The sequence below is a fragment of the Falco punctatus genome, assembly GCF_963210335.1.
Source record: "Falco punctatus genome assembly, chromosome: 2".
In the NCBI taxonomy this organism is placed as follows: Eukaryota; Metazoa; Chordata; class Aves; order Falconiformes; family Falconidae; genus Falco; species Falco punctatus.
The window spans coordinates 114,361,376-114,373,637 of NC_137581.1; the positions used below are offsets into that span (position 1 = coordinate 114,361,376).

Below are 12,262 nucleotides of genomic sequence, written 5' to 3' on the forward strand. Positions count from 1 at the left end.
TTGGGCAGTTGTGAACACTGCTGCTCCTGTATGTTCTGCATTCTCTTTCTGTGAGTGGTGGGTAGTCATGTAAAGGAACATATGGGTAGACCATGTGCTTAGGTAACTTGGATGGGAAAAAAGTTCTTATTGTGGCACTCGCTTCATGGTGTTAGGCTGCGGAATACATCAAGGTAGGGTGAGACCTATCTGGGGGAACTAGAAAGCCCCTTTGGAGGGGACTTGAGAACGCCTAAAGTTGCTTTGTTTGTTTTTTTTAACCTTAATGGAGATACCAAATTGAAAGGCAAGGTAAAATGTAACTGTTTTGGTAAAGGATCGTCTTGGCCCAACAGCTGCCAAGGCTCTGAAGCTGTCACTGCTTCCTTAAAACCCCAGAAGTGGTGTTGAATGGTAGTCAACCATTCTTTCCTTAATTCTTAATCCTTAATCTTTCAAGCTCATATACATTAACTGGAAGTACAGAGTGATTGTACTTACTAAGCATGAATGGTTTGTGAGTTTTTAGTTTTGTTTTTTTTTTTAATTAAAAAAAAAAAAGTTATTTCATGGACCTGTTTGTCAGATGATACTCAGGCTTCTACTACTGTCCCTCTGTTCTGCTGCTGCTGTGTTTAGGGAATCAAAGCTGAACTTCACATGTAGGCTGAAGCAAAATGGGGCATCCCTAGGTGAAGAGAAGTATAAGGGGCATTTTTTGTGAGTTTTTATCTGTTCTCACTTGATGTATGAAAACAAATGTCCTAATTTCTTTCCTTTCCTCAGCACCAAGTTTAAACTTTAAAATACTGTACCTAATTGGCTGACCTTGAATGTTTGAGGTCTGAGGTTGCACAGTTATTGTGGTATAATTGACGTACTGAAGCTTTTATGCCCTCTTTTAAGAGCTCTGAACTGCCATTTTATTGTATGGAACGTTCCACACGTCTTTGTCACATAATTACAATTTTCCTAGTAGATTGGGTTATATAGGACCTAGGGAGTGCCAGTGTTTGAATTTGCTGAACCGATAGGCTGTTGTAGTCTGCTTTTATGTGAAGGGAAGCTGACTAGTTTTCATGGGTTGTCAGTATGTGTTTAACACTGAGACAGATACAGCTGTTCTGCAGAATTTTGTGTGTTTGGTTTAGTCTTCGTTTTGTTATATAGATTGATCCAGGACAGTAATTGTATTTAGCACAGTGCTTTATCTTGCTTTGGAAATGTATTTATTTAAACAGTTGTCAGGATCTTTATAACTTCATGTTTGATAAAGTGTGATTCATTTCTTGAAACTCTAGTTCAAAGGGAAATCTCAGCTATTCTTTTATGCACCTGCAGGTGTGTGGGAATCTATTGTCAAACTCTCCTCTTCTAGCGTGGCTGCTGTTAGTGGGGTGTTATTCAGCCTTTACACACAGTGCTTTCCTCCAGACTAATACAAAATATTAGGTTGTAGGCAACATTCAGGAACAGTTTAGTTTCTAATTAGAAAATGTTTGTTATGTGATAGAAGGGTGTCCGAATGGCATTCAAAAAGATTTTTAGGAATATGCTGGCTGTACCCGAGTGAGATACATTGGTAGTCTTTTATGTGGTATTATTATTATTATTTTTAATTAATTTAATTTTTAGTCTTATTTCTGAGTATATTTTTTGGATGGCAGGCTGTTATTGTTTAGATTATTCTCTGCTGTTAATTCATGTTAAAAGCTCAGATTACATCAACTGTGTCAAACTATTTTGCGTGTGATGAGGAGGGGCTTTTTGGGAGCGTTTGCTTAGATATAGAACATGCTTACTAAGCCTGGTACCTTCATCTAGAGCAGTAGGGAATATTTCCAAGGTGACTCTTAAGGGTTGCCTGTACAAATATTCAGTTATTAATTTCATGTACCTCCGTTTAAATTAAAACTCTCCTTTCTGTGCTTGCAGATACGTGGACTATCTTTTGTGATGTATATGATGTGAGGGACATTTATAGAGGCGATAGTGCTACATTTTGCTTTGCTTTCCTGTATCCTTATTTGTTGCCTGGTTTTCAAATGAGCCGTGATTTTCAAACATGGCCAGAGATGGAATTCACTACAGGCTGTAACTCTGACCTTTGAAAGTCTTGGTAATTAATTGCATAGCGTTCCTACATTATAGTAGGAGTGCTGGTAGAAACAAGGCGAGATTGATTAAAACGGTCTTCAGTAAAGGAAAATTTAGCATTTGTCGTACAGAGAAAATCCTTATTAGAGGTAAAATAATAGTCTTTAAAAATCTCACTTTCTGAAGCATCAGTTTTTCTTCACTGCTAACCCACAAGGACTTCTTTGGACCTGTTAATCATGAACATTGAATTCAAGTTTTGAGTGTACCTGAATCAATACAGTCTTTGTAAAGTGTCTCCAGTCCTCTGTGTTGAGATCTTCCTTTCAGTGGCTGAGGACAGCAAGTAACTTGAGTGGGTTGATTTGGGGAAGAGTGTTTATGCTGTGGGTTTTGTGCTGTGCAGGTGACTGCTCCTCTGTCGTATAAGGAAGTGGGTGAGTGCAGTGTACATGTTTGGGGTAAGACCCATTCTGAAATAGGAGGAGGAGGAGGATGATGGGTAGAGCTTGACGCCCTCCCCTGAAATCTGAGGTTCTTTAACAGGAATAGGACTAGTCTGTCCACCCCAAAATGCTGTGCCTCAACTCAGCTTCATGATAACTTTTAGATCCCTGGGCAGGAATATGTTCAGCAAGAGGTAGACAAATAACACTGCAGAACAGTCTCACTTTTTTTCAGCCTGGAGCACAGCTCCTGTTTCACTGACTCAGGTGTTAGAGCGGCATGCATTATTCCCAGGGGAGTTTTTCTTAGGGTGTGGGTGGGGTGGTTGCTGTTTTTGTATTGTTAAAAGTTTTCTGTGGGTTCTGCATATTTCATTTCCATTTTTGCACTGTGTTGTAGGTCCAGCTCGCTGGAACAAGTTTACAGGCTGCTGCTCAGTCCTTAAATGTACAGGTAAAGAGAGTTTCCTTCTGCTGCTCATCCTTCTCTCATTCCAAACAGCATTATGGTCCTGATGGAGATAGTTTTTAACCGATGAGATCTTACTCTGCTTTTTCATTCTGACTGGTCTTGCAAGTGATAGGTATAGGAACTATAGGAATAATAGTTCTACAGCTGTAAATCGGGTCAGGATTGTAAGCATTCAGAAGCTGGAGTTGTTTAAAACATGCAGCGTTCGTAACTCTATACTGAATTTCAGTCAGGTGGTGTACCGTGAAAACTAAAAACCTCCAGGAATATTTTATGTTCTTCCATTTATTCACTTATTTTTTAACATAGCAAGTATTACTTTGCAATTTATCCTTATTTCTGGTAGCTGAATATAGGAGTATAATGTAACATTAACTATGTGATGTGGTTAGTGTAGATTGCTTGTGTAAATAACACATAGTGATTTCAAAATAAGTCAGAGTAATTGTTGTTTAATAATGTATGTGAGACAACAAAGCTTTCAAACTTTTTTTTATGATGCTGAACACTTCAGTGTATTCGTTAACGTCCCACTTCCTCTCAGCACTATATTAAGGGGCAAGGGATGCAGTTTTATTGAAAACTGGTTTCAGTATTGCTTGTTATTAAAGAATGTAGGTAGTGCATTACATGAAATGCAATAGAATGTGGACCCACTTATACATAATAACAATTTGGAAAGAAGAGGAGGTATAGTGACCTTCCTTTCTAAGAGGAAGGAGGCAGAAAATTGCCTTGGTTGCCATGGTAAACTTCCATCCCTGAGAGAGATGTTGGCAAACAGGCTGTATCTCCAGTGCAGAATGTTTACAGTCCTGCGCTGTAATTATCGCTCAATGACTGGCAGAATTAATCAGAGCCTTTATGTTAATTAGCCTGCTCTGCAGTCCCCAAAACAGGTGGTGGAAAATATGCAAATCTATGCAGAATTTTAATGTTCTGCATAACCAGTTTTAATTATCATAAAACTCTCTCCCCCCTCTTCATGCACTTGCATTTCCTCCTTCATGTCTTCACAATTTCTTTTTTTAAAAAAACAACAAAAAACCAAAACCCCACAAATATTTTAAAACAAAGCAGCATTCAATTAAATAAATGCTAAACTTTGATTATTTAAAAACACTGTATTTATTGCGTGTTTTGCTGTAGGTAGACAAACCTGTGAGGATTTCTCAAACTGGTTCCATATTAGCCAACATTTATGATGACTTAGAGGTGCAGGATGCAGATACAGAAAACGGAAACACAATCTCCTTTCCCTATTCCATTGTTCAGGATTTTAGGCAATGAATAATTTTAACAACCTTTTCTTTCTTTATGGTGAAAGGTAGTGTCAGCTTCAGTTGTGTTGCGTAAAAATGAAACGAGACCTGAAAATAATGTCAGAGAGTTACAAAAGACCTGGGAGTCTTTTTTGTTTTGTTTAAACTGCGTTACCTACAGACATGTTTGAGCAATCGTAGCTGAGATGGTGGGCACGTAGAAGCCATTGCTTAAACACACTCTTAAAATAAACCCAAGGGCTTTTTGTATGCAGATGAAAGATTTTTATTGTGCAGTGTTGAGATAGCAGCGTTATACATTAACATCTGTTTTACACTATAAAGAGTTGTATTTTTTTTTTGACTAGTCTAAATCTAATGAAGAATCTGGGGACTCTCAGCAGCCAAGCCAGCCTTCCCAGCAGCCTTCAGTGCAGGCGGCCATACCCCAGACCCAGCTCATGCTGGCCGGAGGACAGATCACTGGGGTAAGATTTACCCAAGTATACTGCAGTAAGCCTCCTGTCTGGCAAAGGATGGCAGTATCTGTGGCAGTCCCCATAGAACTATCAGTGAAAGTTATTGTCATTTCCTTTAAAGGAAGAAACTTGAGTGAAAGAGGGGACAGAAAGCATCTTCCTTTAAAAAAGCAAACTTTAATCTTTGGGGTTTGTTGCAAAGTATCCCCCCCCCCCCCAATATTCTTTCTCTCTGTTCTCAGTAGCTATCTTGACTCTACAATGACATTAAAACCTGGTGTATGTACAAATCAGAAAGGCACTGGTGTCATAAAGAGGCATTGGGGTTTTTTGGGTTTTTTGTTTTTTGTTTTTTTTTTCAAAATTAAAATGAGGCATGGGAGCATGAGACTAAATCTTGTCAGATAGCTGGGTGAAGAACAGAAATGATGGGAACTGCTGACACTAACTCTTCCTCTTCTCAAACACATTTCTTTTTAAGTAATTATGTTAGTACTTACCTTAAGTCTATTCAGCCCTTTTGTTTTAACCTGCCAATTTGGAGTTTTTTCATTGCAAGGCTTTGTAAGTAATTATCGAATAACTGCTTTTTTTAGGATTACTGGTGTTTCTGAATTGTTGTAAATGCTTTCAGTCATTTAAAAAAAAAGAGTAAGTTTTGTGAATGGGCTGGCTTGGTCAAAGAGTTTGCTTCCACATAATCAGCTTTGCAGTTTTAAGAGATTGCCTGTTAATAAGGAATTCGGGGCAGTTGCTCCAACAATGTATTTATGATTCGAAGTGTTAGGTTAGATCATCTCTACACCTGAGTGAAATGTCTTAATTTCATGTTCAATTGTTAAATCTTCTCATATGCTAGTGTGTAAGTAAACATCCTATTTAGTTTTCAGTTAATTACATTGGAAAGTTTTAAAAGTGAGACTATTTTAATATGTTACTAAAACTCAGCATATTTTATTATTTTTCTCATTCTCAAAAAATACTTGTTTGTTTTAATTTATGATTGTCTGCAGTAGCGAAACATTCAAAACTCCAGGCCTATGCAGATATGGATTGTAGTAAATATGGACATCAAGATTCATTTACATGTAAAGGAGAGACTGCTGCCACCTGTTTCACAGAGATAATGCGTGTTTGGGAAAGGGAAGGGATGTAAACTTGCCAACTCTATTAAAAAAAAAAAAAAAAAGCAGATGGGAAGACTTGGAGAGAAACAAATGGAGCTCATGTTCTTTACTTATATCTTAGGGCATAATGGAAATGATGGAATATGGCAGGGATTCATGCTAATGTGAAGCAGCTGGGGTGTTATCAGTTTGTTCAGTAGCCATAGCCAGCATTCCTGCTTCTCATTCATCTGGCTAATCACTTGCTGTTCTGCTGGGTGTAAATTTCCTTTCAAATCCTGGCAATACTGATTCTTTTCTTTTGGTTGCTACTTAATTACCTTTTTTTCTGAGGCTCCTGGTAGCGTTGTGAAGAAAACTTCGGAGTAAAGTTAGGTTCTGTATGTTCTAGTAAGTGCACATGTTTGCGTTTGTGCGGTTTGGTGTACGTCAGGTCTGTGGTAGGTTGGTTCCTACACTGTTGAGTAGCCAGCTGTCCTTACTTAAGGCCAGAGTCATTGGCTAGTGAGCGGTTGAACTGTAGTAATAGTTCTAGGAATGTCTGGTTAATATAACTAGTAATGAGCTAGCTAATGACTTTGTAGCTAAGTGGCTCTTTCCATTATTAATGGCTGTGTTTTCTAATTATTTATAGCTCACGTTGACGCCAGCCCAGCAACAGTTATTGCTACAACAGGCGCAGGCACAGTTGCTGGCGGCTGCAGTGCAGCATTCAGCCAGTCAGCAGCACAGCGCTGCTGGTGCCACCATCTCGGCCTCTGCTGCAACGCCGATGACGCAGATCCCTCTATCTCAGCCAATACAGATTGCACAGGTGAGCCTTGAGGCTTGAGAGGGTGGAAAATAAAGAGGTTTGACTAATCGCATCATTCAAATAATATTTTTATTCCTTATTCAGTGAGTTTCTAGAGTCCTTGAGCACTGTTGGTCCTTCCTCATACATCCTTAGCTGATGAGGTTGAAGTTGATAGTTTTAGCAAAGAATGCGTACCAGCTGCTTATCAGTTCCACTGGGCTTCTGAGTTTGTTCCCGAATCTGACCAGATGCTGTTTTTTCTGAGTTTTCCTCCTTGTTGTTAGCTTGAGAAAGGAGAAACAGGGGTATGGAAAGATGCCCATAGAAATGACTCTTGGCGAGACCTGTATGGATGGGAAGGGATACATGCGTATCAAAAGGATGCTCGTTAGGTCCAAACAGCAAAATGGTAGAGCTGAAGAAAGGCAGTTTGACTTGACACATTCGTGTGCTGTTTTGGCTTGGTGCTTAATGCTCAGAGTTCAGTGACAAAGAGGGGGCACTCTTCTGTGTCTAGAGATAAACCTGCCAGAATGAGTCTGGTGTCGGAATCTTTCCAGTTCTATGGTCTGCCACTAAAGACTTGTTAATTCTGAAGAACTGCTTGCCAAGGAAGTTCTGCGTACTAGGGACAGGAAAGATGCTCCTGGCTCTTCCAGGATTGGCTTAATTCAGTGTGGAGGATGCAGCACCACTGACTCTTATCCTTAGTGTACGTAGTGTGGAAACTTCCTTAGACTTCTGGACAAGGGTAACCAAATGTGCAGCACAGGCATCTTGAGTACTGCTAATAGGTGATTGTGTTTCTGATGCTGAGGTCCATCTTTCCATGGATTAAGGTTCTCAGTACATAAATATTTCACTTTGGTTAGTCTAGCTACGCAAAGTATGTTGGGTATGTAATCTCCAAAGTTGCTGCTTCATAGAGTGAGCAGGTTCTTTAAGACTGTCTGACTCTTTTTATTCAGACTATTTTCGCTTGCATTCAACTGAGAGGAAGTGTCTAAAAAGTGAAGATGAGAGCTGATTAAGTAAAAGAACGGAAATGTTACAATTATCTGTGAAGTCCATTGGTGAAACGTGCTGTTCTTTTATTGTGCTAGTCCACTAGCTGAGTAACAACCAGGTTTTGTTACCAGTTTTTTATTAGCTGAAGCGGCAAACTTCTGGGGTGTTGGTCTAAATGTTCTGACCTCTCTGGCTGTCCTTACAGAGGCCAGTGTGGTGCCATCCCACATTTAAAGGGCCGGTACTGACATGGCCCACAGACCGCTCACATTGAGCCTCTTGGTGCACTGTGATGAGTCCTGTGACCAGATATTAATACTTCTTTTAGCAAAGGATCTCACTTTGCCATCGTGATCTGGAGACAACACAAGGATGTAGCATGCAAAGAAACTTGTTACTCCCAAGACCATCTCTTAATTTTGTTAAGCCTTTGTCTGTAGCCAATAATAGAGGCAAATTTCAAGAAAAGGATGGGAAATATCCTTGTCAAGGAAGCTGATGGTTAGGTTCTAACATCTCTCCATGCATCTGTCACAGAGTTCCCATTTGGTATTACGTGAGTCTTTTAACCTAAGTGTAAGTGATCCACAGGTGTGTGCCTCTTGTCTTCCAGGTGTGCAGCTTAAGGCAGCAAGGTCTTCTTTACTGAAGTGCAGAGCATTACAATTTCATATTAATAAAATCTGTACCTTGAACTTCATGGCTTTAATTTTTTTAAATATGCCACCAAATAGTGGACACTTTTGAAGGCATTGTTGTGCGTGTGTGAGATGTTGCTAATCCTGCTCTTCCACTTCAGTGAGAAGCTATGAAAATCTGTGAAGCATTTACAATTACTAATTTAGTGCTGGGGTTTTCTCCAGAACTTACAAAGTCTTCAGAGAAGTGTTTGAGAAGAGTTGAAAAGATTAGGCATGTGCCGTCAAATAGGAGCTTCTGAACTGAGCATTGTCTGGTTTGTGTGTGTGAATGAGCTAAAGGATCTATGAAAAATAGCCTGTGATCGTGTAGTTGCCACCGTATAACGTGTATTTGTTGCACAAGGGGAATAAATAGAAGTTTTACTTGTTTCCTGGTATTCCTAATTACTTAAATGTTTGACGTCACAATTTCTTTTAGGGTAGCTGATTTCCATATATAAACGTAGCTTGGATGAAAATCTTGTTAGCTTCCTCCAATGGAAGTGTAGGGCATAATTTGTGCAGGTGTTTGGTATAATTTAGGTACTTTATGGAAGACTTCTGCCATCTGGATTTGTAGGTGGATAACACCATGCTTTTTCATCCATCTTGACAACAATTTATAAACGGTGCTCAGCTTTGTTTGTGTTGCTATTGTAAACATATAGCTGATTGCACAAATAGCTGAATGTTTGTTTTAACTGATGATTTTTGAATAATTGATTAACGTGACAGGTCTCTGCAACAGGGGGATTACCATATTTATTTTAATTAACTAATTGCACAAGCATGACTTCTTTAATGTGTACTGCAGTTAATGTAAGGTATCTGCTGTAGCAGTCTGGTTAGGTGTTGGTGCTGCTGCCAGGCTGATGCTCAGTTGTCACTGAACAGTTGTACCAAGTTTTGGAGTCCTTTGTAAACTTTACTTGTTTTCAGGATCCATGATCAGCATTTATATGATGTAAACCACAAAATGACAGAGATGCTTAAGTTTGTACTGAAGTTGTAACTGGAGATAATGGCATTGAATTTAGAACTTTAGATTATTTAAAAAAAAAAGAAAAAGCCTTCCTCACATCAAGATGTAGCACTTGGCAGATTTTTCTGCCGAGGTAGGAGCTGCGTTGTTTTGATCTTTCTGCGTTGTTTTGATCTTTCTACGTTGTTAGGCAGCATGAAGACATGCTTGTTTCCCCAAAAGTCTTCCCATCTCTTTATATGTGCTTGTGCTAGTATACAGATTTTACCATTGAGGACAAAAAAAAGCAGTATAGGAAAACAGTGTCGGGGTCGTTCGCATGGTTGCTATTGGGAGATTCATTGTAATGCTACAATTAACTAAATAATAAAACTTTCCCAAGGTACAAATAAAGTTGAATTTCAAATGAATTTCAGGGGCTGGTAGGGCTATTTAAGAGTGATTAGCCTTGGAGGTATCGTTTCCATTCTGCGTTACAGAATTATATTTCTGTATTTAAACAAGAATCAGCCAACATTCCATTTACCAAGGCAGATGCACAGAATAAGATTGCTTATACCAGTTATCCCTGAGGCCTCAATTTAAAACCAGTTTTCTCATATTAAAGTGTAAGAGTCTGATGATAAGAGCTGTCATGTCTTAGCTGGCTGCCCTGTGTTATGAATGCTATAGTCTTAAACAAAAAGCTCTCCTTCTTCGGTCTTAGAAAGACACTGCTTCTGTTTCTTTGTATTCTTTCTTGTATGTAACTCCATCTTCTGTGATGCTTCTCCAGATCATCTGAGATCTACTCGGTCATCTGGGGGTTTCATTCTTTTGCTTTTGGTAGGGGAGATCCTCAACCAACCTATCTGTGTTTCTGTCCATACCCTTTTCCTTCAAAAATTTCTTTCCAACTCTTCCTTTCGTGTTTCTGCTTTTTCTCTTACCCGCTTCTATATTCATCCTTTAGCCTCTCTTCATTTTTTTTTTCTTCCACCCACCGCTCACAGCCTTAGTCACCTTGTCCTACTCTTTCTGTTTCTTCCTCTGCATCTAGTCTGTGCATCCGATTCAGTGTGACTGCCTCTGTGCTGGAGGGGTTGCTCCATCTGCAGAGGTACCCAGTAGAGCACTGAAAATTGATGAATAAATTAATAGAGGTCCATGTTGCATTGGGCTCAAGTTTATAGGAGCATTCTGACTAATGTAACTTAACGATATGAAGTCGGAAGAAACATGGAGTTCCTGGGAAAAACTGGAGCAGCACTCTGGTGGTGTGTGTGGGGTTTTTGTTGTTGTTGTTGTTTTTTTTTTTTTTTTTTTTAAGGAAGGAAATTGGCCTCAATTTCATAGGAATGGTTGCAGTACTACTCAAATTTTCTGAAAGCAAACAATGCTATCAGCTTTCAAAACACACACTCTTGTGCTGGGGGACACGTCTTAAAATCTTACTGTTCTCTCATAAAACAAAAGTTTTCCATTTCATAAAAGAGCATTGCTTGGTCAATCCAGCTGGGGTCTGTCTGCCATATTACACTGCATGCTTTTGACTTAACGTGGCCAAGTTGCCTAAATGATGGATGGCCAGTGTCTTTGTAATGCAGGTTAAGTAGTTGTTTTCTTATAATGCATGTCTATGGTCTCATAAATCAATGGACTCTTTTTTTATTTTTTTTTTCTCCTCCTGCTTCCCCCCAGTCTTCCTTTCCACCCACTGACACTCCCACCCCTCTTCCCCAGGAGGAGATTGTTGCAACTTTTAAGTCTTAGTTTAAGGGTTTTAAAATAATAAAAGGTCATAGACAGGTAACTACATTCTGCAAATGGTTGTGTTGTGTAAATAAAACGTTATCCTTGTCACTTTGTCTTAACTTCCCATCACCATCTCCATTGCTGGCAGTTAATGGCCTTTCACATCTGCTGGCTGAGCAGCTTGGCTGAGTGCTCAGTAACCTGCATCAGCCAAAATGCTTGGGGGGGGGGGAGGGGAAGGGGGGCTGCTTTACTGCCCTTAAGAAGCAGGTCTTTGTTAGCCTGGCTCACTTCAGCTCAAGTGTGCTAGGAAGTTTGTTAAACCCAGCAGCTCTATGCAAGCAGTCGGATTGACCATAGTTTAGGAGCAAACTGGCCTCGTTAGGCTCATCTGATACTGGACCCAGCAGGGGTGTGTGTGTCTGGCTGCAAACAGGTACCACCCCCCCACCCCCACCCCCCCCAGTATCTGAGTAACTTGTCTGGAATAGAGGTTTAGGAGGTTTCTCGTTTGGTTGGTTTGGTTTGTTTAAGGGGAAGTTGAAAGTGTGGGCAACGTTTCAGGCTTTTATCCATCTGCTTGGCGGGTATTTTGAAACAACTTCTCAGAAGGATGGAAAGATTCTACACGTCTAGAGATAGTTTTTATAGATTACATCTGCTGTGTTGGCTGGCTTCACATCGTGCTTCAGTTTTCAAATTGTGGTTGCTCTTGTTACTGTCCCGTTTGGAGAATATGGAAAGAAAAAGGCTAGTTAGGGGAAAATATTTTTAAGCAGTTCTCTGTGTTTTCATTCTCCAGCTAAACAGCAAGTTGAAGCATTTTTCTTGATGGTTCATTTTCTCAGAGATTAGCATTTACATTGAGACCAGTCATTTAATTATAGAAAATTAATACTTCTGAATGGTTTAAATACATAGAAGTAGGGTTCTACAATAGTGCGATGTTTTGGGTTATTCTTTTTAACCTTTAATTATAGCCATGTCTATTAAGCTTATTGTGATTTGTCTCAGAACTAATCAAATATATTTATTTACTGTTTGCGTTAGCTACTTCCTGAAATTTGACCTGAACAACCAGAGTGCAAACTAGGAATCTGTAATTTTTTGCTTTCCTGTTGCTGATTAGAATGGTAATTGCAGATTGTTGTTTTTATAAACAAAACCAGCTCCCAGCTAATATGCTTGATTTGTCAACAG

The 12,262-nt window shown here is 39.4% G+C and overlaps 1 protein-coding gene across 15 annotated transcripts in view; it reads left to right on the top strand.

The window, feature by feature from the left end:
• The window catches only part of POU2F1 (POU class 2 homeobox 1), a 122,413-nt gene that overhangs the window by 72,044 nt on the left and 38,107 nt on the right, over positions 1-12,262 (top strand). For 10 of the 15 annotated variants that reach the window (XR_013925896.1, XR_013925897.1, XR_013925898.1 and 7 more), the window contains 3 exons: positions 2,923-2,976; positions 4,625-4,744; positions 6,497-6,676. Coding sequence is in view for 11 of the 15 variants with exons in the window: in XM_080374549.1 (XP_080230675.1) it covers positions 2,923-2,976; positions 4,625-4,744; positions 6,497-6,676 (354 nt within the window). In the remaining 4 variants the exon portion in view is untranslated. The remainder of the gene's footprint in view (positions 1-2,922; positions 2,977-4,624; positions 4,745-6,496; positions 6,677-12,262) is intronic. The other 5 variants (XM_080374547.1, XM_080374548.1, XM_080374542.1 and 2 more) reach the window with 3 other exon arrangements.